Source organism: Mytilus edulis, chromosome 2 (genome assembly GCF_963676685.1).
Source record: "Mytilus edulis chromosome 2, xbMytEdul2.2, whole genome shotgun sequence".
In the NCBI taxonomy this organism is placed as follows: domain Eukaryota; kingdom Metazoa; phylum Mollusca; class Bivalvia; order Mytilida; family Mytilidae; genus Mytilus; species Mytilus edulis.
In genome coordinates, this window is record NC_092345.1 from 87,250,041 (window position 1) to 87,276,078 (window position 26,038).

The 26,038-nt window shown below is 31.1% G+C and overlaps 1 protein-coding gene across 17 annotated transcripts in view; it reads left to right on the forward strand.

The window, feature by feature from the left end:
* The window catches only part of LOC139513282 (ras-associated and pleckstrin homology domains-containing protein 1-like), an 83,406-nt gene that overhangs the window by 37,230 nt on the left and 20,138 nt on the right, over nucleotides 1-26,038 (forward strand). For 9 of the 17 annotated variants that reach the window (XM_071301627.1, XM_071301635.1, XM_071301630.1 and 6 more), the window contains 2 exons: nucleotides 18,320-18,425; nucleotides 21,441-21,892. In XM_071301627.1, the coding sequence (XP_071157728.1) occupies nucleotides 18,320-18,425; nucleotides 21,441-21,892 (558 nt within the window). Of the gene's footprint in view, nucleotides 1-941; nucleotides 1,118-4,429; nucleotides 4,606-7,184; nucleotides 7,400-13,874; nucleotides 14,124-18,319; nucleotides 18,426-21,440; nucleotides 21,893-26,038 lie in introns of those variants that run through there. The other 8 variants (XM_071301637.1, XM_071301638.1, XM_071301643.1 and 5 more) reach the window with 8 other exon arrangements.

A 26,038-nucleotide genomic window follows, 5' to 3' on the forward strand; every position in this document is an offset into this window, starting at 1 on the left:
ATAAAGCATAAACTGTAGGAACTGAAATTGTTAAAAATTATGAAGTAGAGAACTTGAGTCATGTCAGTGTGAACTTTTTCTTTTTAAGTTCCATGAAAAAAAGATTAAAATGCTAGATTGACCTGTACATGTTGAAATCTTTGCCTCAACATTTCCTATAGTGAGTTACAAAATTCAAAGTGTATTCAAACATTCAAACTTCAGTTAACCTTCAGTGATAATTCATGTTACGTTACAAGCAAACTATTTTGTCAGGAGGAAATTTATTGAACAAAAATATTCCATTAAGATGCATGTACCTTATAAAATCACAGTTTGAAGTATGTATTGCTTTCTTGTTTTTCTCCAGTTTTTAGTTAAATTAAAAGTGACTTGCATCTGGAATTTATCAACATAGCTGGATAATCATAGCTTGGCATCCTGATATCAATCAAATCTACTCATAATTTTGGGGATATAAAATGAAGGACAATTTTGAACCTGAGTTTATGTGAAGGTCAAACTTCCATCAGAAAGTGCTGAATACAATAACTTTACTTACAGACATTCATTTGACATTGAACATTTCTTTACCAGCACAATTTATTTTCTTGTGTAAATACAGAATTGACAACATTTCATTTCCATGTAACTATTTAGATTGGATATTGATTGGTTCAGTTGCTTCCTTGCCAAAATTTATGGATCGAATTGAAGTTTCATGTAACCTTGTGCCTGGGAATGTAGAGTTGGACTTGTCTGTTCAGAAGATTTGTTCTTTTTATCCATAAAGGATCAATTATTATAATTATTATAATTAATAATTGGCACTCAGCCACTGATATATTAGTATATATAATCCTGTAAGGAGAGTCATGTAATGAGCAATTTCAGTAAATACTTTTCAGCTTTAACACCAAGGCCATATCTTATGCTATGCCTTAATCTTCAGCATCAGTTTCATTTCCAAAGATAATGTCTTTATTTTCCACTATGCCATTTTAATCACCATCAGTAGCAGTCATGATAAGGAAATTTGATTCCTTGAGAATTTAGCCTGTCACATTTTATAATTTTCATGTGATATTTTTATGAATGGAGGGAAATTATCCAGATATTAGCAATGTCCTCAATAAAGGTAAGCTTAACTGTTGAATATAATCAATACTATCCTTTCATGCTGCTTTCTAGCTAACAAAGAAACTGTTACATTTCTCTCCATTGTGCATTCTATGTGCTCCATATTGAATCGATTTAATAGAACTCAAAAAATCGGAAATTTGCATGTCAAAATAAATGTACAGATTTTGTGTCTTTGATAAAGGAATGGGTATACCTACAAGTCATGTTCAGCAAAAAAAATACCATTTTCTTTGTTTCATGTTAGAGTTATCTCCCTTCTATACACAAAAAACCTCTTCTCTAAGACCAAAACAAAATCATGTTCTGTGCTAAATTGATTAAAAACTAAGAGTGTTATACCTGTCAAAGAATTGAATTTGAATTCTCAGACCTAAAGTACTTGAGGTTACTTAAAATTGAAATGTTATAGACATTGTTTGTGATTAGATAATTGTCAGATAAATATTGTCTAAAAATGCTGCAACTGAAAATATAGTGTGTATAGTGTGAGAAGTAAATGTATGGCTACAAAGAGGCAAAATCTTTTTACAGTTCACACTGACATGGCTCAAGTGGTGAAGTTCTTTACAGATAAAGAACACATTTTTCACAGTTTTAGTTAGGGTCAGCAGGTGAAAAATTTATCAAATTAGCCAGGAAGGTGTGAAGGAAGTGATAATAGTAAAAAAAGTTCTCATACATAGAATTCATTGTAACTATAAATCATAAAAATACTGTCATTAATTGTTCATTTGATGTCATTATGTTAATCAAGGTATGTCAGTGGTTATTTTTTTCAATTAAGAATGGGGGTACACAATATTTGTTTTTTAATATTGTCTTTTAAAGTAATAAGTTGAATTAAATTAGGAGGGGGTCCAAATCAGGCAAAAATTTAATAAATTGTTAATCAGTATTATATATCATTTAAGGGATTTGCATATTGTAAATAAATGGGTTACTTTAAGGTTAATGTGCAAAAGTTCTAGTTTTATCCATTTAAAATAAAAACAGTATAGTTGTTTCTGAAAAATAACTTGTAATGATTTTTCTTTTGAAATTTTTCAAATGAATTAATTTTGAATATACCATTTTTTTTTAAAGTTTATTTTGAATTGTTCTCAAAAATCTGTTGTTTAAATGAAAACACATTGAAGTTACTTACTTCATCACAATAAAGTGATTTGCAATGTTGCATGTACTTTTTATCAGAGTTTTCTTAATCCTTAATTAATATGATTATAAGACATGTAAGAAGTTCTGAAAATTTCACAAATGTAGTTCTCTTTGTAGATATTACAGGTTTAATATTTCTTAAAAATTGTACTTTTGAAACAAGAATTGGCTTAAGAAATGTTGTACATATTAGTTGTAAACATAAAGGCTTGGGGTGATTTTAAAACATTGATATCTTTGACAATAAGTTGATGTATTAGATAAACTTGATCTTCCTGTTGTACTGTCCGTTGTAGCATTTTTGTAAAATTAATCTGGAATTAAACATAATTTGTATTTGAGGTAAGGAATTATATTGCACCACAAAATTCAATATTTAAAAAAAAATACTCTTAAAACTAATTGCTCACTTTTTTATTGGACAAACATTTTTTCTATTTTGATATTCTGATGACAAATAATGTATCTTCTTAAAATGATAAAAACAAATGAAAGTTTAACATACTTATTGCTTTTATTATTCTGTATTAGAAAAATGAACCCTACAGATAATACAAGAAAGCTTTGACATCACTATAACCCTCTTCAGAAATGTTACTTAGTTCAAACAAGCTGTAAGAAACAATACAGGAAATTTATTGAGAACAGCTTCCTGTTTGTGACCCGACTATAACAGTTTGTCTGTTGAATCGGATGGATATATTGTAAATTATCCATTAAAGAAAGAGAATCACAGTGGTCAGATGTACTTCAGACTATGTAGTATCCTTAGATGTCTGAGCTGTTGATATACAATACAAACGGAGTACTTAACTTTATATTCTGTATTTGTTGGGCAATTTTTCTGAGGTGCTTTTATCACGTTTTTTCCAGTAGTACAATGATAGAAAGTGACAGCTGAGAAATCAATTCTACTTTGAAACAAATTCTACCATACTCCTAGATAAAGACTATTTCCTTGCAATGGTTTATCATAAGAAGGTGCACTTGATTAGACAATGTCTTAGTTACACTTGCATTTTATTTATAGCAATCTGAATTTTATCGTGATCATACTGATCTTTATGCTAGGAATGTCTTTTTCTCTCTCCGAAAGCCAGATAGTTATTGTTTGTTTTCTTTATAACTTATAAAAAAGACGAGCCTATATGTGATCTGTGCAGTGATTCCTAGTTTAACCATTATAATATCTGATATACCTTTATTGCAATCATTTAATTGCTTCAGACTGGATAACTTGCAGATATCTTTACTGGTATACCTTTTTAGTAATTTCTAAATTGCTTGGTTCACTTTTAAGATACAATATTTTTTGTGCAAAACTGTTCAGGATTTCTTCTCAATGAATAGACAAGTTTTCTGTACTTGTCTTTGTATCCAGCTTATTAATCTGTCATGTGTGGCATTGTGTCCACCTGAATCCAACTTCCAACTTTTCTTGAAAACAAGATCTTAGAATAATATTCCCATATCAGACCGTCCAGTGTTTTTTTTCTAGAATATGACTGGAAGAGTATTTGTCATTTTTCTTATGTATATAATTAAACTGGAATATACCAGACTGTATCCAAGAGGATTAAGCTGTCATTTACAGTATAGACTGCCATTGGATTACAGCAGAGACAGTATTGGCTGCTGGGAATTTATAGGGGTTTGACACGAACTCTGCTAACCAAAGATGCTAGGCTTATTAGATTGATTTGTTAAGGTATTTTCAGGGGGAATTGGTCAGATGAAGTAAAAGCAAATTGTGTTATGTCAGATTCCTTTTATGGAAGACTTATTGGTGTAAGGTTTTTTATTTATGTATGGAGGGAAATGTATTAGTTTCAATATAAGAAGAGACCAGTTGAAATCTTCAAGGTCATACATATGGCTTTTTTTGAATGATATATAAAAGCATTGGATAAATATTAAGCAAATTTGAGAAAAGTGGAGCTTAAAATGAATACAGCATCAGTGTTGTGATAAGAAGTTTGTTCCTTTTTGTAATTTTGTTAGCAAGACAGAGAGAATATGAAATAATTCTGGTTGACTAAAAATTAATGACATTATGTTGGTAAACAAAGTTGACAAATATCTCAGAAAACCATGAAACTGCACTAAATTCAGTTCATTGGGAAAATATTTACCAGATGTTATATAGACACTTGTGATGTTTAATGATATAATGGTGTGATAGTTTACATCAATAATTTATAATGTATGCTACCTAAATGATATATTAAAAAGAGATTTTTACCCAGAAGGCCTTGTACACTTTAGCTTATCAGTGCACTTTGCAGCGTACATGGTAGAAATTACTCCAGGAAAACGTACAATGTCAAGGTTAGTAGACAGTTTGTTTTCTTCATAAATGACTTTTCTTGAATAAGATTTAAGCTAAACTAGACCATTAAGTAGACGTAGACCTGTTATGGATGAAGTATTTCAGCATGTAATCTGCGGTCCAAAAATGAACAAAGGTCATTGCTGACTTATAAGAAGCAAGCAGGAGACTAATATTCAAGGATTTATATAGAGTATTTCATGCAAGACTGAGGCCTTACAAAATAAGTTTTTCACTTATATTCACAAGTTAACAAATGATCTAGACCTATACCATCAAGTACATAATCTTATAATTCCAATAAAGTGTGACCATAAGGACCAAGCACTTGACCATCCCTCTGATGTATCACAAGAACTTCCTTATCAAATATCTTTATCTCTGCTTTTGATGACTCATATATTTCTTAGTACATGTAGTGTACATCACTTATAGCTATTAATGTACTTTGGAAGTCAAACTGTCAATACTTTTTCTCATTCTGTAAAGCTCCAAATCTGTGGATACCTTCTATCTTTCTAGGGGCCTTGGTGGTCCAGTGGCCTGAGTAGCGAAACTACTGTATCAGTAGCCAGTCAACACTAAGGTTGTGAGTTCAAACCCCGCACGAAACAGGTGCAATCATCTCCAATCTTAATTGGCTAGGATTGTCAGTTTTTCTTCAAAGGTTGTGGTTCTCTCCGGACACTCCAGCTTCCTCAGCCCATAAAAACTGCCTGCCACGAATTAGTGCAATAGTATTGAAAGTGGCATTATACACCAATCAATCAATCTATCTTTATTCAAAGCTTCAAAAGTCACAGTCAATGTATTGATATATTTTGAGAATTGGATACACACATTTATATTTTAGAATATATCTGCTTGTGACTCTCATAGTTGGTTTTCTTTTTTATAACGATGAGGACAATCCTTGGACATGATGAACAAAGTCCTAGCCAAACTGAAACCAAGGTATCTGATGTGGTTTTGCAAGTCATTGATTTTAGCATTGCACTGAGAAGTGAACTTTTGTACTTAGTACCCATTTAATGTGTTTTCATGATGTTGGCTATTGTTGTTGATACCATTGGAATGTACTTAGCCTGTTATTAGATAGTATCATCACTGACAGAAAATTGGACATGTCAGATACATGTAGTATGATCGTCAGATACATGTTGTCAGATCACTTCTATTCCTAAGGTATTTTTATATTGCAAGGTGAAGTCAGTTTTACAAGTGTTCTAAATGAAGAGATCAGTGCTTGAAATGGAAGTTGACTTATGAAAGTACTGCCAAACACCACTGGTAGGTTGCAGTATTAATATCTAGTTCTTTGTAAATTATATTGTGTTTTTGATGGGTATAGGTATAAAATTTGAATGGTAAGCTGGAGCAAATTTTGTTTCTTTGTTTGGTTCAGCTTAAAAAGATGTTAATTGAAAAATAATCACTAACTAGTTATAAGGCCAATTACATTTAACAAAGCAGGAACGAAAGACTCTAAAGTGAAGCAGTACCAATTATAGATTGAAGGTTGAAAGGAAGAACTGGTTTATATTTAAGGTTCAACAGGTTTTAGAGAAAGTATCATTAGGGTAATACCAGTACAATAATATCAATTTGTTAGTTTGTTGGTTGATAATTTACTGGACAGTTTGTCCTGGCAAAAAACCAGTGTCTTTGTTTATGCTATTAATCAGTATTAATTACCAGTCTAACAAAGACATCATTTGATTGCCGTAAGTAGGGGAGTGGAGTGTTGGAAATGCCAACTGTAGGACGATAGGTGTGAGTTTCTGGCATAGCTTAAAGTATCCAAATCAATTTGGTCTGCAGATATTTTCTTGGCTCATTTATATAAGTAATCACTAATAGCTTAAGGGTACTGTTAATGTGGACATGTCAATTTGAGATACGAAGGATTAATAATTTTGATGTTTTTGGTTCAACAATGGAAAATCTAGTTTAATGCAGATCTGAAGAATCTTGGAATAGGATAAGGAATTTTACTGCTTATTTAGAATGGAATCTTTACAGTTTAGCTCTAGTTTGATTTTCCATAGAAGATTGAATGATTTATTAAGAACCAGAGAGACAAACTTACAAGGCATGAGAGATAAGAAAGCAAATTTAAAACAGATATTCACAATTCTGGTAATTTATGATAATATTTTAGAGAGAAATAGAAGAATCATCTATCTGGTAAGACAGTCATTCTTATACTCCTGACATCATTTTAAATTTTGCAAAAAAATAATCATTTCTGTGTCATAATATTTTAATTAATAACATGTTTTATTTGAAACTTGTCATCATACTGAACAAACATATTTTGCCAAGGACAATAAATGATTAACCACTAACTAATTTTGTCAGGCTTTGGACAGGAGATAATGTTCTCATGCATATTAAAGAGGGTTCAATTCATATTATGTGTGATAGAGCAGATTGGTACCCCTTGAAAAAGCATTGTGAACCTTGGCTTCCCTCGGTTGACAATGTTTTCTCGGTGAAACAATCTTGAATTTAGATTTTGAATTTCAATGAAATTAAGTTTTCCCAAGTTGTACATAGTATTTTAATTAATGACATGTTTTTATTTTGAACTATTCATCGTAACAAACAAATGTATTATATCCAATACATCTTACAAATATTACACCACAAATATCGTCAGTCTTGTAATATGGGATTAGATAGTTATAAGATTAATGAGGATACACTTCCTTATAGGAGGGGTTTAGTGTTTTGTCTTTTGAAGGAGACTTTAGACACACTTACAATAATTCAAGTGATATACAGTGAAAGGTATGTTACAGCGCTAAAATACGTAAATTATCCGTTATCCCAAAGTAAGGGTATAACTACTTTGACGACATGCAAATGTATGTCTAAGTTCAAACTCCTGGAAATTGGAAGAAAGTTCTTTATGTCTACGGTAGGTCAAACCACTAGTGCATGTAGTGTATATTTATACTTGAGGAGGGCAGTGATTTATGTGTTAAATGAGAACTGTAATTGGAATTAAGAAGGACTATAACTTACAGGTACCTTGATTATAACAATGAGGTTGAACTGATTCTTTCATTGGGGATTACTACAATGTATGTGTTTGTTAATGACTGTCAACTCTTTGTTTATGTTCTTTCCTTGAATTTGTCTGAGATTTTGAATCTTTCTCTAATGGAAGTTGTCTAAAAACATGGCAGACTTATATTAATCACAGAAGGTTGGTGCAAATTTTAATTGAATAATCAGATCTCTCATATATAAATGCTCAGACATACAGGAACTTGGAGTATGCTGGTTTTTGATGATTATGTGGTAGAAGATGCTGTAGCCATTTGGTAACTTACATTGTGAATCTCATAATGAATCACTTATAAGATGTTAGAAGGTTATCCATACTTAAACAAGAAAGTAGGTGTGGACATTTTTCCCACAGTAATAGTGGAAACACACTGCTTATTCATAAGTTTTCAGTTGTTTCATTTTTTTTTTTAAAGGGGATATCTTTTATCAGTGTTTTTTGAAGATTCACAAATCAGAAACATTGTTTTGAACACACTTGAGATTCTTGTTTCCATCCATCTTAGTGTTTTGCTTCATATACACAGATTATATCACCTGACAAAACCTGAAAACCATGGTTACAGAATTTCTAGAAATAAAAAAATATTGAATTATCAAATATTATATATGAAAAAACTCTTTCTGTGAAACTGGTTCTTTATCGAAATTGATCTAAGAATTTCAGTAGATATCCAAACAAATTACTTCATTTTCAATAAGTAAAACAGAACACATATTGTTTCTAAACTACTGATACCCTAAATCTCCAGTCAAGAATTATTATAGATACAATATGAAATATGAGGTTGGATTCAAATTATTATTTATAACTATGCAGGATAAAAGTGGGGTGGAATAACTGTGTTCCTTTGCCATATTTAAACATACAGCAAAGTGAGGCTGATTGACAGTTAATTGAAGTGAAGGCAATTCCAGCTGCATGTATTTCATATAATAATCAGTGAGACCTACAAAGAACTCACATTATTTCTAAAAATAATAAAACAGTAGTTTTGTTTATATTACAAAGGTATTGATGTTATTTATAGCTGATAGGAGATCTGGAAGTCAGAATTCTATAATCATGATAATCTCACATGAAAACTTGTCTGCTTGGTGTCTTGTTGATTTTTAGATAAATTTACAAAGAAATGTCAAGAACATTTGTTGTTTCTGGTAAAGGTTATTCAAACAATTTACAATACTTAAGCTCACATATATTTTTACATTGCCTCATATTAAAAAGTCTTCAGAATATCAAAAATATCATTTTGTTTTACCATTGGAAGTATTATATTACTTCCATGGTTCTTCTGAGGCCATTTAAGACCTTTAAATCAATCAGCTTATTTTGGACTGTTTGGAAGTGTCTTTTTGATAAAGAATTGTTTGCCCATCAAAACATATGTGATCTGCTGTTTGATTATGTGCATAAAAGCCTGTCTGTACTGGGAGTACATATATCAGCCTCAGCTGTTACATAAGTCTGAGAATTATATGGTAAAAATAACTTGCATCAGTCCTCCGAGTACATGGCCATCCTATATAATACTATTGGTTCCTTGTCACCTCAGCATCAGCTGTTGGATGGTTATGATTAAGCTATCTAATATAAGTACATTTGTTCTCAACAACCCTGTGTAGCTAGACAAAGGATCAAAAGTAAAACATCAGTGATTATGGTCCATTTATTACATGTTCTCTTGAGATATATAATGTTTTAGACGATCTATTACGTAATTCTGCACATTATGTTTTGGCGGAGAGGAATGCTATTACCTATGTTGATGATTACATATTGATTACACTAAAATCGGTGTAATTATAGGTATTTGAGTGTATCAGATAAAATTTCACTTCTGGATTTTTTTTCTGGTATGAATCAATGCCAAATCCTAGGGTAATTTATCATATTAAAATTTAATTTTGAAACCATTCAAGATCTGTTTATTTGGATGATCTATTTTCGGCTGCAAAAAATTCAAGGATGTCTTTGAGTAAGATGTATTATGATTTTAGAAAAATGGATATTAACCCTGGCCAGCCCCTCAAATTTTGACTGAAGTAATTGAAATTGGTAATTTTACATTTTTCCAGACAAAAGAAAACAAGTTTGTTGACTGTCTGAGTTGAATAACCATTTACAATTTGCAGTTTTCAAGGATTTCAAATTGTTTTCTTCTGTTCACTAGATTGAGGATAAGTCTGAAACAGATATTACAAAAACAATTTCTGACCATAATTGCTCCAAACTTAAAAAAGAATAAGCTCTTGTACAGAATAACCTGGTTCTCTGAGTGAGTGAGAGACTTCAACATCCTTTCTACCATGTTCTTTTATTCAAAGGAAATAAATGTCCAGGAACTAGTTTAGCAAAACCCTGGTGAATATAATCTGAAAAGGGATATATATAAAATGTTGTTTGTGCTGTTTTTAGACCATTCTACAAGGAATTTTGTTTTACATGCACACGTATAAAAATTGCGTTTTTTATCCAACGCAATCATAGGTTTGAACGTAGTTTTCAATTTAGACTCGTTTATACTTTTTCGTTTGGGCTTGTATCATATTTTCCCTCCGGTTTATATGATCTGTTCATTCTATATTGACTCTTAAAATTCAAGAGTTTATCTAAAAATGAGGGTACTTTTTATAAGGACTTCCAAATACCGTTTTGATCCCTAACATCACTGAAGAGACATTTATTGTCGAAATCCGGATCTGGTGTACTAAAAAAAATATTGACACCGTATGTTTGTGGCATAACATCGTGGCCACAAGATAATTTTTTTTCTTCTGTTTAGTATTAAATTTATATTAAGATCCATTTTGTTACATCTTGTGATCAATTTTATTTGGCAATCTCCAATGGCAGTCAGCAGGGTTAAAGAACATCAGTTGTTCGACCTGTTAGTCAAATGCGTTTTGTTTAAATATACTTTTTCACTTTTTTGGTCTTTTGGAAAATGTTGTTTGTGCTGTTTTTATACCATTCTACAACGAAATTTGTTTTACATGCACACGTATAAAAATTGCGGTTTTTATCCAACGCAATCATAGGTTTGAACATAGTTTTCAATTTAGACTCTTATATATATATATAAACATATATATAAGTACATGGGTTCGAATCCCTGCGAGGGAAGAACAAAACAATTTGTGAAAGCAAATTTACAGATCTAACATTGTTGGGTTGATGTTTAGACGAGTTGTATATAAACATATATATATATATATATAAAAAAAACATCACTACATGTATTTGATAAGTTTTAAAAAAAGGAACATACTTTCATGGTTTAAAAAAGATAAAACACAATACCCTAGTGTATATTTAAGTGTCAGACATCCTTGAAATGTTTAAATCTTTTTTACAACTTTTACTCAGCCAGATAACATAGACAAAAAATGTAGTGGGGTAGGAGTAATGTTTTAATTGTATGTATTAAAAAAAAAATCCCTAGATTTTGAAATGACTCTGAAAAGTAATTATCGTATAAAAGTCTGCAAGCCTGAAGCATTTGTCTTTAAATGAAGTTCAAATTTTGTTACTGTCGAAGAAAGAATCTGTGCATATATATATTAGACAACAGATAACTTTGAAGTATAAATATACATTTATTTGTTTTACGTCTTACATTTCTTACTTAAAAGTATTTGTCTGGCCATAAATTCATATAGAGAACTGTCTGCAGCAAATGGCAAGTCAATTCAGAATATGAACAAAGTGGATATTACTTTATCATACACTGCCGTAAGTCATATTTTTGTCTCTTGTATACAATTATATAGAAATAAGGAGATGTGGTATGATTGCAAATATGACAACTTTTCACCAGAGACTAAAAGATGAGAATATAAACAACTATAAGCTGGTCACTTGAGTAACCTTCAACCATGAGCAAAACCAGTGAATACCATATGATTAGCTATATAAAGACCTCAGCATGACAAAATGAGAAACAATTAAAAGGTAAACAAACTACCTGATGTAGGCAAAAAAAATAAACAAAAAATAGATATGATAGAAACCAACAAACAACAACCATTGCTTGCTCCTAACTTAGGACAGGCAATTAAAGAATGTGAGTGGATTAACCATGCTTGTGATATATCAACCCTCCCCTCATCTAGGACAGTGGAGTAACAACACACCATAAGATATAATTGGTGTTCTAGTGGGTGTTGCACCTTGGACAGTGTACACATAAGATTCCTGCATCAATTGAGATTGTCCCTCATCAAATGTTACAAAGGTAAAGCTTCTGAATTCTCTAGCAGTTGTGATAAATACGGGCGGTAGATACAAAATTTAACTTAGTTGTATTGTCAGATGAAATGTTTGTCCAATTTAAATCGTTTTTTTGGCAAAGTGATACATGTACTGAGAAATGACACACCAGTATATTGATTTCTAGACAATAGTATGTTGGTAGTTCTGACTGAGGAGGTTAATAATGACAATTACTGCATTATTATATACCTATGACATATTCTATCAAAGGACAGCATGACTTTAGTGGGAGTTTGATGATAATGAAATATTCTCCCTTGTGGGTTCAAAGTCAATGATATATGTGCTTCAGCTGATGGCTACAGCTATCAAGAGGAGTCAAGTTCATCATATTGTGCTTTACTTTTAACATTAAGCTGTTTCTTGGCCATGCTAGCATATACCATTGAAATATTTAGTCAGCATGATTAAAAAACACAACTGTTAATGCTTCACATGAATACAAATACTTCATTGTCCTTTGGACAATAAAAAGGTCACTCTAACTAAGTTAGTTAATACCTGGGGTCTTTCAAGATAAAACTTAACTTAAAAAAATATTACCAGGTAAATAAAGTAATTTTATGAATTTCAATGGCTTAAGCTATAAATAAGTTAGTAAAAATGCCCTGAGTGATGGTAAAGTAAACTGATGGTATATAAAAATGTAACATTTTTTCTAGTTTTGTCATTCTTTATATTTGACCATCAATGTGAAGTTAAACATGTTTACTAGTTTCATCATTATGATTTGGACTGAATCATTGTGGCATCTCTGCTTGAACTTGATATTCTACTGGGATCAACCCAAAGGGTAGCTTCAGTAAAGAACTATGATTATTTGGACTACTTCCTTTCCAGATCATTAGACTTATGCTGGAGATGTCTCTGGCTTTATTGGAAGTATAGATGTGCATCAATAACTAATGTTACTAGGAAAATAAACCAAAATCTTATATATGGAGGATGCTATGCTCTTTACATGTTAAATCAGCAATTGTTCCTTGAACAGGCCATAGGCAGCTCTTTTCTTACCCTTCTGAACCATCATTACACAATAATTGGCGGGCAGTATTAGTATTATATGTCTTCTCCCCATCTGCATTGGTTTAGGGTCCAAAAATGTATGTTCTAAATCCTTGAGATAATAAGAAATAACATTGGACTTTATGAGACAAACAAGTACAGAAAAAAGCTTACAAAACTGAAACTGCAACTCAAAAGTTACATGCACTTTTTTTTTTAATGTTTCATGTGATACAGAAAAGTCGTGAAAAAGATTGCTCATAATGATGGAATGTGGATAATGACACTTCACAACAAAATTTAGAAAGAAGTATACAATGCAGTAATTGCATATTGGTGTATTCAATCAAATTTTTACATATCCATGTATCTGTAAATCCATGATGTGATTTATGTAACATTTGTATGACAGTTAGGGTACACCTATGTTTTGGTTAGTTTCAAATTTAACATTGCAAATACATACTACAAGGTACTTGGAAAATTATCACTCTTCAAAATGTTTTGTAGACTCAAGTATCTAAATTATTTGTGAAGTTGGCATAAGACACTGTTTAAAACAAGGCAAAAAAATATGCACTTAGAAATATCTTGTCTAGGCAAATACACAACCTTTCAAAGGTGATACATGTATGCGTGCATAACATGATTTGAAGAAGATTTGCTAATGAACTACTACTTGTACAAGGCAATTTGATTTAAAAACACCATAAATTGAATTTATTGATTTAATGAATCTTAAGCAAATTTCTGGATCTATTGTCACCAAAAACGGACAAACCCCAAAATGTTCCAAGATTTTAAAGTTTTGTGCTAAATGATGAATTTAAAAGATTATCTGTGAAATTTGAAAGTTTGAAAATACTGTATATAGCTTAAAAATCATTTGTTTTGGCCTAAGAATATTTTCTTATGTAAATTGATAAGGAAATGATCAGCAAGTATAAACATTATGAAGTGGTAATTGTCCATATTATGGCCTGGAGTTACATGGATGTTTTCTAACAAGATTAAAATGTGTTTTGACACCCTGTCCTATGTAGTAGGTGTGCTATACTTGTGATGTGATTACTGGTACCCTCAGGCTCAGGAAGCTGGTTTTAATACAGGAGAAAATAAGAGTTCAGATATAATAAAAAACATGACATTTCATAGGTGAAGGTAAGAAAGTTATTTTTGTGGACTTTTTATCAAAACAGATTCAAAATTGTAAAAGAATGCAATTTTTAATGCCTAAAATAAAATAGTTTGTCTAGAGATAAACTTAACTCATTGCAGCATATATTTTAATCTTACAAAAGAGATTTTCAACGATGTTGTAATTTAAAAACTTTCATGATTGTTTTTTTTATTCTTTGTTTGTTATTTTGTTATCTGGAAAATATAAATTCAAAAATGTTTAATTGTATGGTCAGTGTTTCTCTTGTGTTGGCAGTTCAATTTATTGGTGCTGACTTGAGTAAGATAAGACAGATCTCCAAGGGTTCTTGGGGAAGAATGGTTTATTTCATCAGTCAGAGGGCAGATATCAGGGTTTATTAACCAGCCTGATCAGGTCAATACACCTCTGGGTGTTACCACTTTTATTTGATTGATTGTATGCTATTTATGACCAATAAAACAAGTAATATAATGTAACAGTTATCAATTAAGTGAGTTAAGACTTTGTCCTTAAAAATAAGAAAAAAACCCATCATACTTCCAGTGGAACAGACTAGCATCGTTTCCAGGAGGTGATAAAATATTACATCAAAAAGAATTAATTGTCTTCACTAAATCAAAATGTAAGCAAGATTTTTTTGTTAAGCTCTTATAGAAAACAGATCAAGATTTAAAAAGTTCTGAACAGATTGTAGATGATTACTGGGGAATTTGTAATTACAGCTGATCCTAATCTACTGGACCCCAAAACCAATCAAACCAATGGAAAGGGAATGCTTACTGTTTATAATCGTTCATAGTCGTATTTAAACTACTGAAAGAGTAGACTAATCAAAAGGAATAAATTAACAAAGACAACTTCTTCCTTTCAATCTAGGACATTTGAGAAATTAGTTTAAACTGAATAACAACCCATGTAAAATCAGGACTTCTTGGTGGTTGATGTGATTTGTTGTAATGTCTGAATTTTTTTATAATTCCTGTTATCTTCTTTGTGTACTTTTCTTTACACCAAGCTTTTTACAAACCTTGTATAGACATGACTATAAGACAGAGAGAGACATTATTAAGGAGAAAACAAACCTTGGAAAGTCAGGACTTCTTGACACTTATACATTAATTAGGAGATAACAAACCTTGCAAAGTCAGGACTTGGTGACAACCATTGACATTAATGAGGAGATAACAAATCTTGCGAAGTCAGGACTTGGTGACAACCATTGACATTAAACAGGAGATAACAAACCTTGCAAATTCAGGACTTGGTGACAACCATTGTCATTAATGAGGAGATGACAAATCTTGCAAAGTCAGGACTTTGTGACACTCAGAGACATTAATGAGGTGATAACAAACCTTGCAAAATCAGGACTTGGTGACACTCAGAGATATTAATGAGGAGATAACAAACCTTGCAAAGTCAGGACTTGGTGACACCTATTGACATTAAAGAGGATATAACAAACCGGGCAAGGTCAGGATTTGGTGACAACCATTGACATTAAAGAGGAGATAACAAACCGGGCAAAGTCAGGATTTGGTGACAATCATAGACATTAAAGAGGATATAACAAACCTTGCAAACTCAGGACTTGGTGACACCTATTGACATTAAACAGGAGATAACAAACCTTGCAAACTCAGGACTTAGTGACAATCATTGACATTAAAGAGGAGATAACAAATCTTGCAAAATCAGGACTTGGTGACACTCAGAGATATTAATGAGGAGATAACAAACCTTTCAAAGTCAGGATATGGTGACAATCGTTAACATTAAAGAGGAGATAACAAACCTTCCGAAATCAGGACTTGGTGACAAGCAGATTGACAGAGACATTAATAAGGAGATAACAAACCTTGGAAAGTCCGGACTTCTTTAAAATTAGGGATTTAAGTGAAAAACAAGTTGTAAAAGTTAAAAAAAAATGTTAAAACATTAAGACATCCTTATTGAAAAGTTTGAATCCTAGGCAATGTCATTGAAGTTTTAAAGAAAAGTTAAAACAATCATCATCAGCAGTTATTGAAACTTTATGACTTGGGCAGACAATTAATGTGTCTAAAAGTATTTAACAGTCAGCATATCAGATATTCTCTGTCTCTGGAGAGAGATTATAACCTATCTTTACAAGGCTGCATATTTACTTATATACTCCTCCTTACTTTAATACCATTTCATGTATGACAGATTGCCTCTACTTTTAATAAGTTAAGACTGAATACTAGCCATTTACATTAGTCTCTATGTTATAATACAATTACATGTAACACGGATTGTCTCTGAAAAACTTTATGGTGCCATTAAGACTAAGAATTGGATCTATGTTTTTATCTGTGAATAGCGTAACAATAAGCAAACCCTACATTAGTATATGTCTCTGTAAGAAATAATTGTATTGTCTTTATGGATGAGATTGTAGACATTATATAATGAGAGGTCCTGATCTCTTCCATTGAAAACTAATGATTTCATGTCTCAGTAGATAATACTTCCTTGCCTTATAGGTCTCTATCAAGTTAGACAATATTGAACGGAAATCTAGGGCAGACTATATAGGATTAACATCATTAGGTCTTATAAGAAATGCAATGTGAAAAAGAAATGGATGCTAAATTTGATAGAAACTGAATTACAAAATGTATATCCTTTTATTACATAGCAGTTTGAAACAAATTGTACTGATATTTCTGAGGGGACTGTATGACAGAATGAATATGGTTATTTGATAGTTCTCTTATGTCATAAATGCTTATAAGCATAGATTTAATAACTCTAAATTGACTTGGTTCATGACACAAATTCTCTTTTAATGATTATAGTAAGTCAGCATGTCAAAAGAGTGAGCTTATATATTATGGCAAAGATAAGATTTATGGGATTATTTCTTGACTACAGTCATGACAATGCAATATACCAAAATATTCTGTTAAAGAGGCTGAAATTTGAGTCAGATTGTGCATAAAGAAGCACAGTTATAATTTATTTTTAGTCTGATTGGTAGACTGAAAGTTCATGTGACCTTACTGGAAACAGTTTCTGAAATTCCATCAGATAAGAAATTCTTTTGAAGGTTAAGAAGCACTTAATCTTTGATAAACTTTGGTATGTCCATTGTTGAATCTGATAGTGTTGTTTTAGACTAAACAGCAGAAATGTTGTCTTTTAGTGTATTTGTAAGAATTATTTATGTATATTATGTATGTATGTATATAGATTTGTTCAAAATATGAACTATTTCTGTCATCATTGGCTATTTTTGCTTAAATTACCATAAATGTTATTATACTGGTATTTCAGTTTCCTGTTTTGTTTAGCCACAACATGATAAAGCCACAAAGCTCCTGAAATAACAGATAACTAATCCTCCAAATATAAATTTACATATTAGAATATTTCTTGCTGTAGTTTATAATCTGTGTACTGGAAATAATTGTGGTACACAACTTAAAAAATCCTTTCCTGTTGAACTCCTTTGACTGCTAATGGATAATCGTTTTTTTTTGTGGGTGACAATCATAATCTCTCTGAATAATTAATATTTAGTGTCAGTCATGGCTATTTGAAAAATGTATTGAAGCATGTAATTAAAAGATATAAAAGTAAGATTCTTATCAAAGCACTCAGCCTTAAAATAGTAACCAAGTTTCAATTGTTATATTCAGATGCAATCCAATTACCCACTCTAGTGGTCATCTTAAAACTTGCATAAAACTTAACAATGTTAAATAGCTTGAAATGAGCAGCAGCTTTAAGATGTTGCTTCAGAATCAGCACAGCCTTGGCCTAGAGTTCACTTGATCATCCTTCATCATATAGCTCCTGGTTTCTCCATTACATCTATATACAAAGTTTTGTTAGCTAGTATGATTAATCTGTAAGTGGATGGCTGTTTAGATTGAATCAAATAGTTATATGACTGCTTGATTGATTACAGATTATGTATTTTGCATACTTGCAATAGAAGAATTAGGGTAGGAAAGTATAATTAATAGCTATGAAACAAATGGTTGGAGGTTTGCTGTTACATTGAGAATGGCAGTAGCATGCATGAGATTATGGATATGTCTCTATAACTCTGGTACCTCACATAAAATAACAACCTTGCCCTCAAATTAGAATTATAGACAAATACAAGTTGATATCTTGATTTATATCTTAATTGTAATATTTATCTCAATTTTTCTGATTTCAGGATTTAGATTCCGATGGGACGGATACAGTACGACGTAGAAACAAAACAATTGTGACACCTAAAATGGCCATGGAGAGTTTTCGCTTCTCTTTTCTTAATTCTGATGGTTTGTAATTAGTATTTACTTGCTCTTGAACAATAGTTTTGTACATACAGTCTCATAGGTTTTTATGCTTTTAAGAGTTTGTTGTGAAGTCACAATTTCCATTAATGAAAAAACATACATAGTTCAAACTCATATGACAAACAAAACAAAAAGAAAGCCAACAACTTCAAGCTATATTTAGTAAGTGTAGACTATAGAAAATGGTATTGAAATAAACATATTTAGGAAATGGAAATTGATCTACTTGACACACTAAACTTAACCAGTGTATATAATTCATGACCTAGACACACAATAATGACACAAATTGGGGATAATTATTTTTGTATGCTTCAACTCTTTGTTCATATATCAAACAAAGGAATGTTAATTTCAACTGGCAAAAAAAGTGCAACATAAATGTTCCAAGATTCTAACTTTTTTGTAGAGATCTGTATATTACTGTTATGTGTAGACATATAATTTAAAGCATAGATTTGACAAACACAAAAAAAGAGTGTCAAATAAGTCGTGTTACCATGTGAATTTTACAAATTTGGCATAAACAGTATAAAGAGTTGGAACTGCTAGTTGGTCTATCATTCTAGTATACTGATACCCATATGTACATAAACCATGACAATCTGGATATGGATTTTTGTACTCCTGATTATAATATGTCTTCATTTACAGAAACTGTTTATTTAGACTAAATGTTAACTATTAAAGGGGGAAACATATAATCAGTTCTAAACAAAGCTGACCACAATACTATATCACTTCCGTTTCAGTGGTGAAAAAACAAGAAAAAAATGTCACTCAATGATTAAATCATCAATATAAACATCTCTGTGACTAGATCGCCACGATGACGCCAGACTTGCATTGATCTCAGTCACTTTACCTAAAAATCAATCAAAAATACAAGCATTTGTGGAAATTTGTCATAGCAACAGTTTTCTGGGATGCACCATTAATTTTCTACTACATTTGTGGTTTCTCTGCAAACTTGATCAATTTCATAACACTTTTTACTCAAGACATTAGATTGAATGACTCATCCTGACTGCTGAGTGCAGCTGTACAATGTTTATGTTTAAAATCACTGAAGCATAAAGCATTGTTCCTAACTAAAATTATCCATGGAACTCAAGGAGACTTGCTAACGATTTTATAACTATTGCTTCTTGCAATTGCACATTATTTCATTTGAAAAAGACTTCCCGGATATATCCACTTTAGCTCTCTATCACCTGCTCTACTTTAAGTAAATGTAATTGAATTTTAATTATAACACAAATTTTATGTAACCAGTTTTATTTTTCATTAGCTACTGTTTACTCTCAAATCCACAACAGACTTTCTAATTTAGAAATCAGAAAAATATTTGTTTTAAAATCCAAAGCTTTGGGTAAAAAATTATCTACCCAAATAGAAACAAATCTCTACAGCAATAGAGGGGGTGTCATATACTCCCTAAGATGCAAGGTACAACAGCAAAAGCATTGAATATTATAAGACAAAATGAAAGTTTGATGTTTTCTGAGTATTCTAAGAAGATAGATGAACACCTGGCTGATACTAAGCTATTAACTCAGACAAAAGTCATTTGTCAGAAGATGAGAGATCTTACTTGGGTAGTGTCCAAGTCTAAATATAGCAATCACTGTGATGGAATTCAAGTAGATATCAATACTATTTAAACAGATAACAGGAATCACCAAAAATATGGCACAGTACAACAAACCATACCAAACACTTAACCTGATCCCTTCCATCAAACATACAAAGACAAAAAACACATGGTCAAATTAGCCTGACTTGGTTAGGTCACAAAAAGGTGTTGGGGTTAAACCTGTTTAATGTAAGCACAAACCTCCCCCTTAACCTTAATAGACCATATATCGTAAAAACATACAATAAAAAAACCTGCACAGTGCATCTATTGGTCCTTTATGGATGGATATCTGTTTTACAACATTTGTACAAAGGTTTCGGTTTTTCAAATATTTTTGCCTCGAGCATCATTCATTGAAGATATAAAATTTTGTAATGTCCATCTGTTGCAGTTAAACTGGTACCAATGTTATGTTATAACATGATGATCACTACCTTAAAAAGTACAGCTATTGGTTTGATTCTGCTGCTTTTGGAGGCAAAAAAACTATAGAGCTCTGCAAATGCAACTGCATCAACTTCTCTAAAGTCAAAAGTCTGATCTGTTTTCCTCTCAACAACACAGAACTTAATTAACTTGATTTTTTTTCAAACAGGAGAGTTTTTTGAGCTGGTAAAATTGCCAAGAAAATTTGGAAAAAGGGAGAAAACAAAATTTCAGTTGACCATCAAGTTTTAATAAACTAAGATGATTATAACTTTGATGTATTTTACACCTGGTTAACATATCCCTGACAGAATCATTTGATCTTTCAAACAGACATATTAGACGCCAGTTTTTGGCAGAGAATCATTTAACTTTTCCTCCTCATTAAAACCAATGTTTCTCAGTTTGCCAATAGGCTAATTAAGTTTACTAATTTTCCATAAGGTTCTCATTAGAGACAAAGCCTTTGATCAGAATAGAAGGTTTGACTTCTAGTGGAAATGTGTTGTTTAGAACAGTGACAAGAAAATTGTATGTGTTGTGAATATGGGCATAATTCTCTTCCAATATTATCAGTTGTTGGATCTTATTATGGAGTTTCTATTCCCATATTTATTCATGTTTGTGGCTTTGACAAAAGCTGTTATCATGGTTATAGGGTCTATTTTTTTTCTTTTGTATAATCTTACAGAATTTCTTTATTTGCAGTCTAATTTTAAAAACTTCTGGAGCCAAAACATGTACTGTATTTACTTCTAATTGATACAGCATAAATAATTTAAAAAATAAACCTTGGAATAGTTCTTGTGTGAGATAAAATTTAATTACGATATAAAAAATAGAGTATTACCTTTTAATGTATAGATGATATGGCTGAATATCTTTTTATATGAGCTGCTTTAATGTATTAGAAATTTTGTATATTTTTTCAGAAAATCAGGATGTCAATTTCGATGCAATACTTGGAGAATTATGTGATCTGGAAATGCAACTTAACACAACAGAGTATGAATTAGATCGGAACAACATGGGCCTCGTTAAAGATGAACATCGGGATAGTGGCAATGATTTAGCTCAATCAGAATTAGATGCTTTAGCTTCAGAAATTACACAAAGTTTATCATTTAGACATAGTTTACCATATGGTGATTTGGAATTATTACCAGACCAATTTCTTACTCGACGAGGATCATGTTCTGATGCTCACGATATTTGTGAAACAGATTCGGCTTTTTCAGAAAATGCCTCTCTTCCATCTTCTGAATCCTTCACTTCCATGGTTACAGTATCGTCGTCTGCTGAAGCTTCCAGCTCTGGTTCTGGTGATTCAGGAAGTACAGTTAGTACCAGTACAGTGACACCATTCTCAGCTCAAGTCTCAGAGGTGGGTACTTTTCACAGATATAGTTAAAAATAAAACCCTTTAAAGGCATTTGTATGTGACGGTTTAAAGAAACTTGCCTGGTCAAGTAAAGAAAACCAACACAACTTGAACTTTATATTGTGATAGATTCATAAAACACAAAATAAACAGCATGTAAAAAAAAAAAAAACAATCAAATTTTGATATTGTTCTGACAGTGGACTTTACCTACAAATAATACCTGGTAGTATAAACATTTTTATATAATTTTAAATGCAAGAAAGCCTTAGTAATGTCTGGAACAGTTTTCTGTAACCCTTCATTCTCAATTTTGCTTATCGAAGTATTTTTAAAATGTCTATTTTATCTATAATCAATTTGAAATTTTCTGATTTTTCTTTAATTAAGAACCTTTATAACTTTCCCAAAGTATGTTTTTTTCCTAATTTGGATGACGATAAATTTAATGAAAACACACCTAATTGTTTGATTAAATTTGATGTTGATTAAAATCATCCATAATTGATTAGTACATAATGGGAAATTTGGACATGAAATTTTTCACACCTGTCCTTGACAAATGTTAATGTAGTCCACAGTAATTCGGGATCCATTTATGGTTAGATTTTAATTAAATTTCTATGAGGATGGAGTGATGATAAACATTGCACTTGAGAATGATAATGGAGACTTGTGACAAATAAAATATAAAAAGTGACACCATTGAAATTTCTTCCCTCTTACGATCAGGCTAACACTGATTGGAGTGGGAGGTAGATTGGATGGGGTTTTTGTAGGAATGTGATATATTTCATTGAGCAGTTGGCGAACATGTGTGAAAATCAATGGAACAAAACAGTGAACAAAAACAAATTAAGTTTATTGATATCGCATTTTTACAAAACATTTCAACTTAAAAATTTATGTCTCCAAAATCATGCCAAAATGACTTGGTCATAATTATACATGTTTTACAAACATTTTGTTGTTTATTGTTAAGTTAAATTACTTTTTTTTTTATTTGTACATACCCTTTCTCCTTCATATATGTTTTAATGCACGTTGTTTAACCAAACATAAAGTATTTATGTGCTAAAATGCTCCATCTATTTTGAACCTATGTGTAAATAACTGAGCACATTCAATTATTTACACTTCAACATAAGCCTTTACTTTCTAAATACAATAAAACAAACACAAGTTTGAATACTGAATGGCGCAGTGACCACCTCTTAAATTTTATTTCTTATACAAAATGTATCTGATGTAAATGATCTGCATGTTTAGTCCATCCAACTAAAATAATAAAAGTCCCATCAAAAACACAAGATGTCAGAATCTTGAACAATATGTTCTGCAACAAAATAATCTACAAAATAAATACAACACATTTAAATACTGTTCTATATAAAACTTGAATACAAATATTTTGTATACAAAAAAAAAAAAAAAAAAAAATGAAAATAAACTTCTACCTATATATATATGCGCGTATGTGGTCACTACCCAGTCCTCGATAACTAAAAAACCCATGCAATTTACTTTTATACTGACCGCCAAACCGGTTCACGGCAATAGTATATAACTTTACAAAATCTCCTTTATAAAATTAATGCGCAATCTTTCAAATACTTTCCGCATACCGCATATAAATTCATTTAAGTAAAATCTAATATTTTGTATAAATCTTACTAAAAAATACGTATATATATCATTTTATTAACTATAATTTCAACAGCTTGAAATTCTACAAAAGTGGTTTTTTTTTGGAAAATATAGTTATGATGATAGAAGTTAAATATTAGTTGGCCGATATAAATACAAACATGGAATCATGTGGAGTAAATTGATCTTAATAAGTCAGTAGATTTGTACTGAAATGGACACCCCACTAAACTCCAAAACATACATATGAACCCAAATTTAAAAACACTGCACATGAATAACAAAGGTTAGAATTTCCTGACCATACATGTCAAGTGACATGATATTTACGTGTAATACCTGAAATCAGACAGACACAAATACAGGGGTGATATTGGCAGGAATAATTTGGTTTAATGGGGCTTTAAGGGTTAGGTAGTTTGGGAAGTTGTCTCTAGTGCTATACAAAATTATGTATTCCTGTACTGTTAATAACCTTGTATGAAATTCATTAAGGTACATGTTGCCAGTTTGTTATGTAAGAGTGATTTTAATCATGTATTTAATAATTGATGACACATAGAAAGTGGTGGTAAACTCCAAAATATCAATAAATGTTCTATCAAAAATAACTGTAATCGATTATATGTATAAAAGTTCCTGATAACTTATGACTCTCAGTAAGCTTTTGTGGCTCAATTCAATTCAATAAGTATCTTGATGTATTAGTTTACGCTGTATTAGAGCCTATAAAAAGTTATCTGTCAGAATTTTGTACAAAGAAAAAGTGTCATGGATGGGAAATCGTCACATGCATAAAGTATTGTTATGGTCCCGTTTATTGTAAAACGACTCTGTCATGCATCAGTAATCAAGTAATAATAATCTGTTACATAATGACTAACTGTATCTCACAGGAATAATTAACATTGAGAATAAGCTTGATCAAAGTCCACTACATGCTTCTAATGGGGGGATGTCTTAAATCAATTGTTTTAATAAATGTTGACGCATAATGTTTGACAGTAATGCATTCAAAAATTTGCATTATTAAGTGAATATTTTGTATGCACTTAATTTTTCCCATTAATAATAAAGAATCTCTTTTCTTGAATATATACCTGACAGATTTTTGATAATTTACTGCCTGGATATGAAGTCTAAGACTCTAAGGTTTGCGGGACTGTTACAAAAAACTGTATGATATGTTTAATATTTATTTTTCATAGAAGAAGATGAGAGATAAATACTTTCTTAACCAATCTTTTGCTTTCTTTATAATTCACATTGTCCTGAAGATTCATGAAATATTTGCCACTGGACATTAAGCATGAAATAAACGACCCTAATTTTCATATTTAGAAAAAATAATCTAAGAGCTGTTGAAATGAAAATTGCTTGAAATATAGATAAAAAAGATTCAATTAAGATATGAAAGAAAAAAATTAGACCCTGGTTTAAAATTAGGGAACAGAATAAAAAATTCTACCAGTTACAGTATTATAACTTCTGTACAGTAGAAACTCCTGCTTTAACTTCTCATTTGTGTATAGACCTGATTTCCTGTCTGTCTTATTACAGGCAGGATGGGTGTCAAGTTTTGTTAAAAATTCTTTGTTCATAATTCCAGTTTGTTTTTATTACCTTTAAATTTTGTGATCAAAGTTTAGTGTATGTGTACCCAATTTATTCCAAGAATACTCGGAAATAGATATTAAGAAAATGGCTTATTTTCAGTTTAGGTAAGAAACAATTTTTTTTTATTCTCAGACTTTTTTAATTGGATTTATTCTAAACTTTATTTTTCAGATCGCTTAAGATTTACCAAAATTACAAATATTCTTTTACTGAATTTGAATAATAGTAGAAAGAGAACTCAAACAAATACATATTTGTATGAGATTTCTTTGTTACCATAAATCTTCAGAACATGGAAGTAATTTGTCGGCTTTAAAAGTGCAATGACAGGAACGCTGTATCCTTAATGACTTGGGGAATCCGATTATATAATCTGCAACTATTGGTAATGGAAATTTCTCTGCTTCAGCTTGGTTGCACATTTTAGAAATACATCCTTTTATACATTATTGATGTGTTGAAATTGATGGAGTTTTCAGTTATTTTGTTAAGAATGTATTTTGTTACCATTATTGTTTGATATTAGTACCTTCCCAATCTCCCTAGGAGCCCAAAATAACAGTCTGTATAAGGCCAAATAAAGTGTAAATGAAAAGGTCACTACATTTATGAATTGTAGGCTACCTGAAATATTGAACAAAAACTCAAACCTTACAGACATAATGTGTAGCATAAAAAAAATGCATTTTTTTGTATTTTTGCCAGAAACAAAGGCAATAAATAGGCTTCACTAATTTGACAGCTACAGGCATCAGTCACACATCAAAGTATACTCAGTCATGACAGAGGGTCTTCTATAAATTCCAAGATAATGTACATTCACCCATTAATGAATGTCATTTATATTATTTAGATATATGTAATGATTTTTATACGACCGCAAAT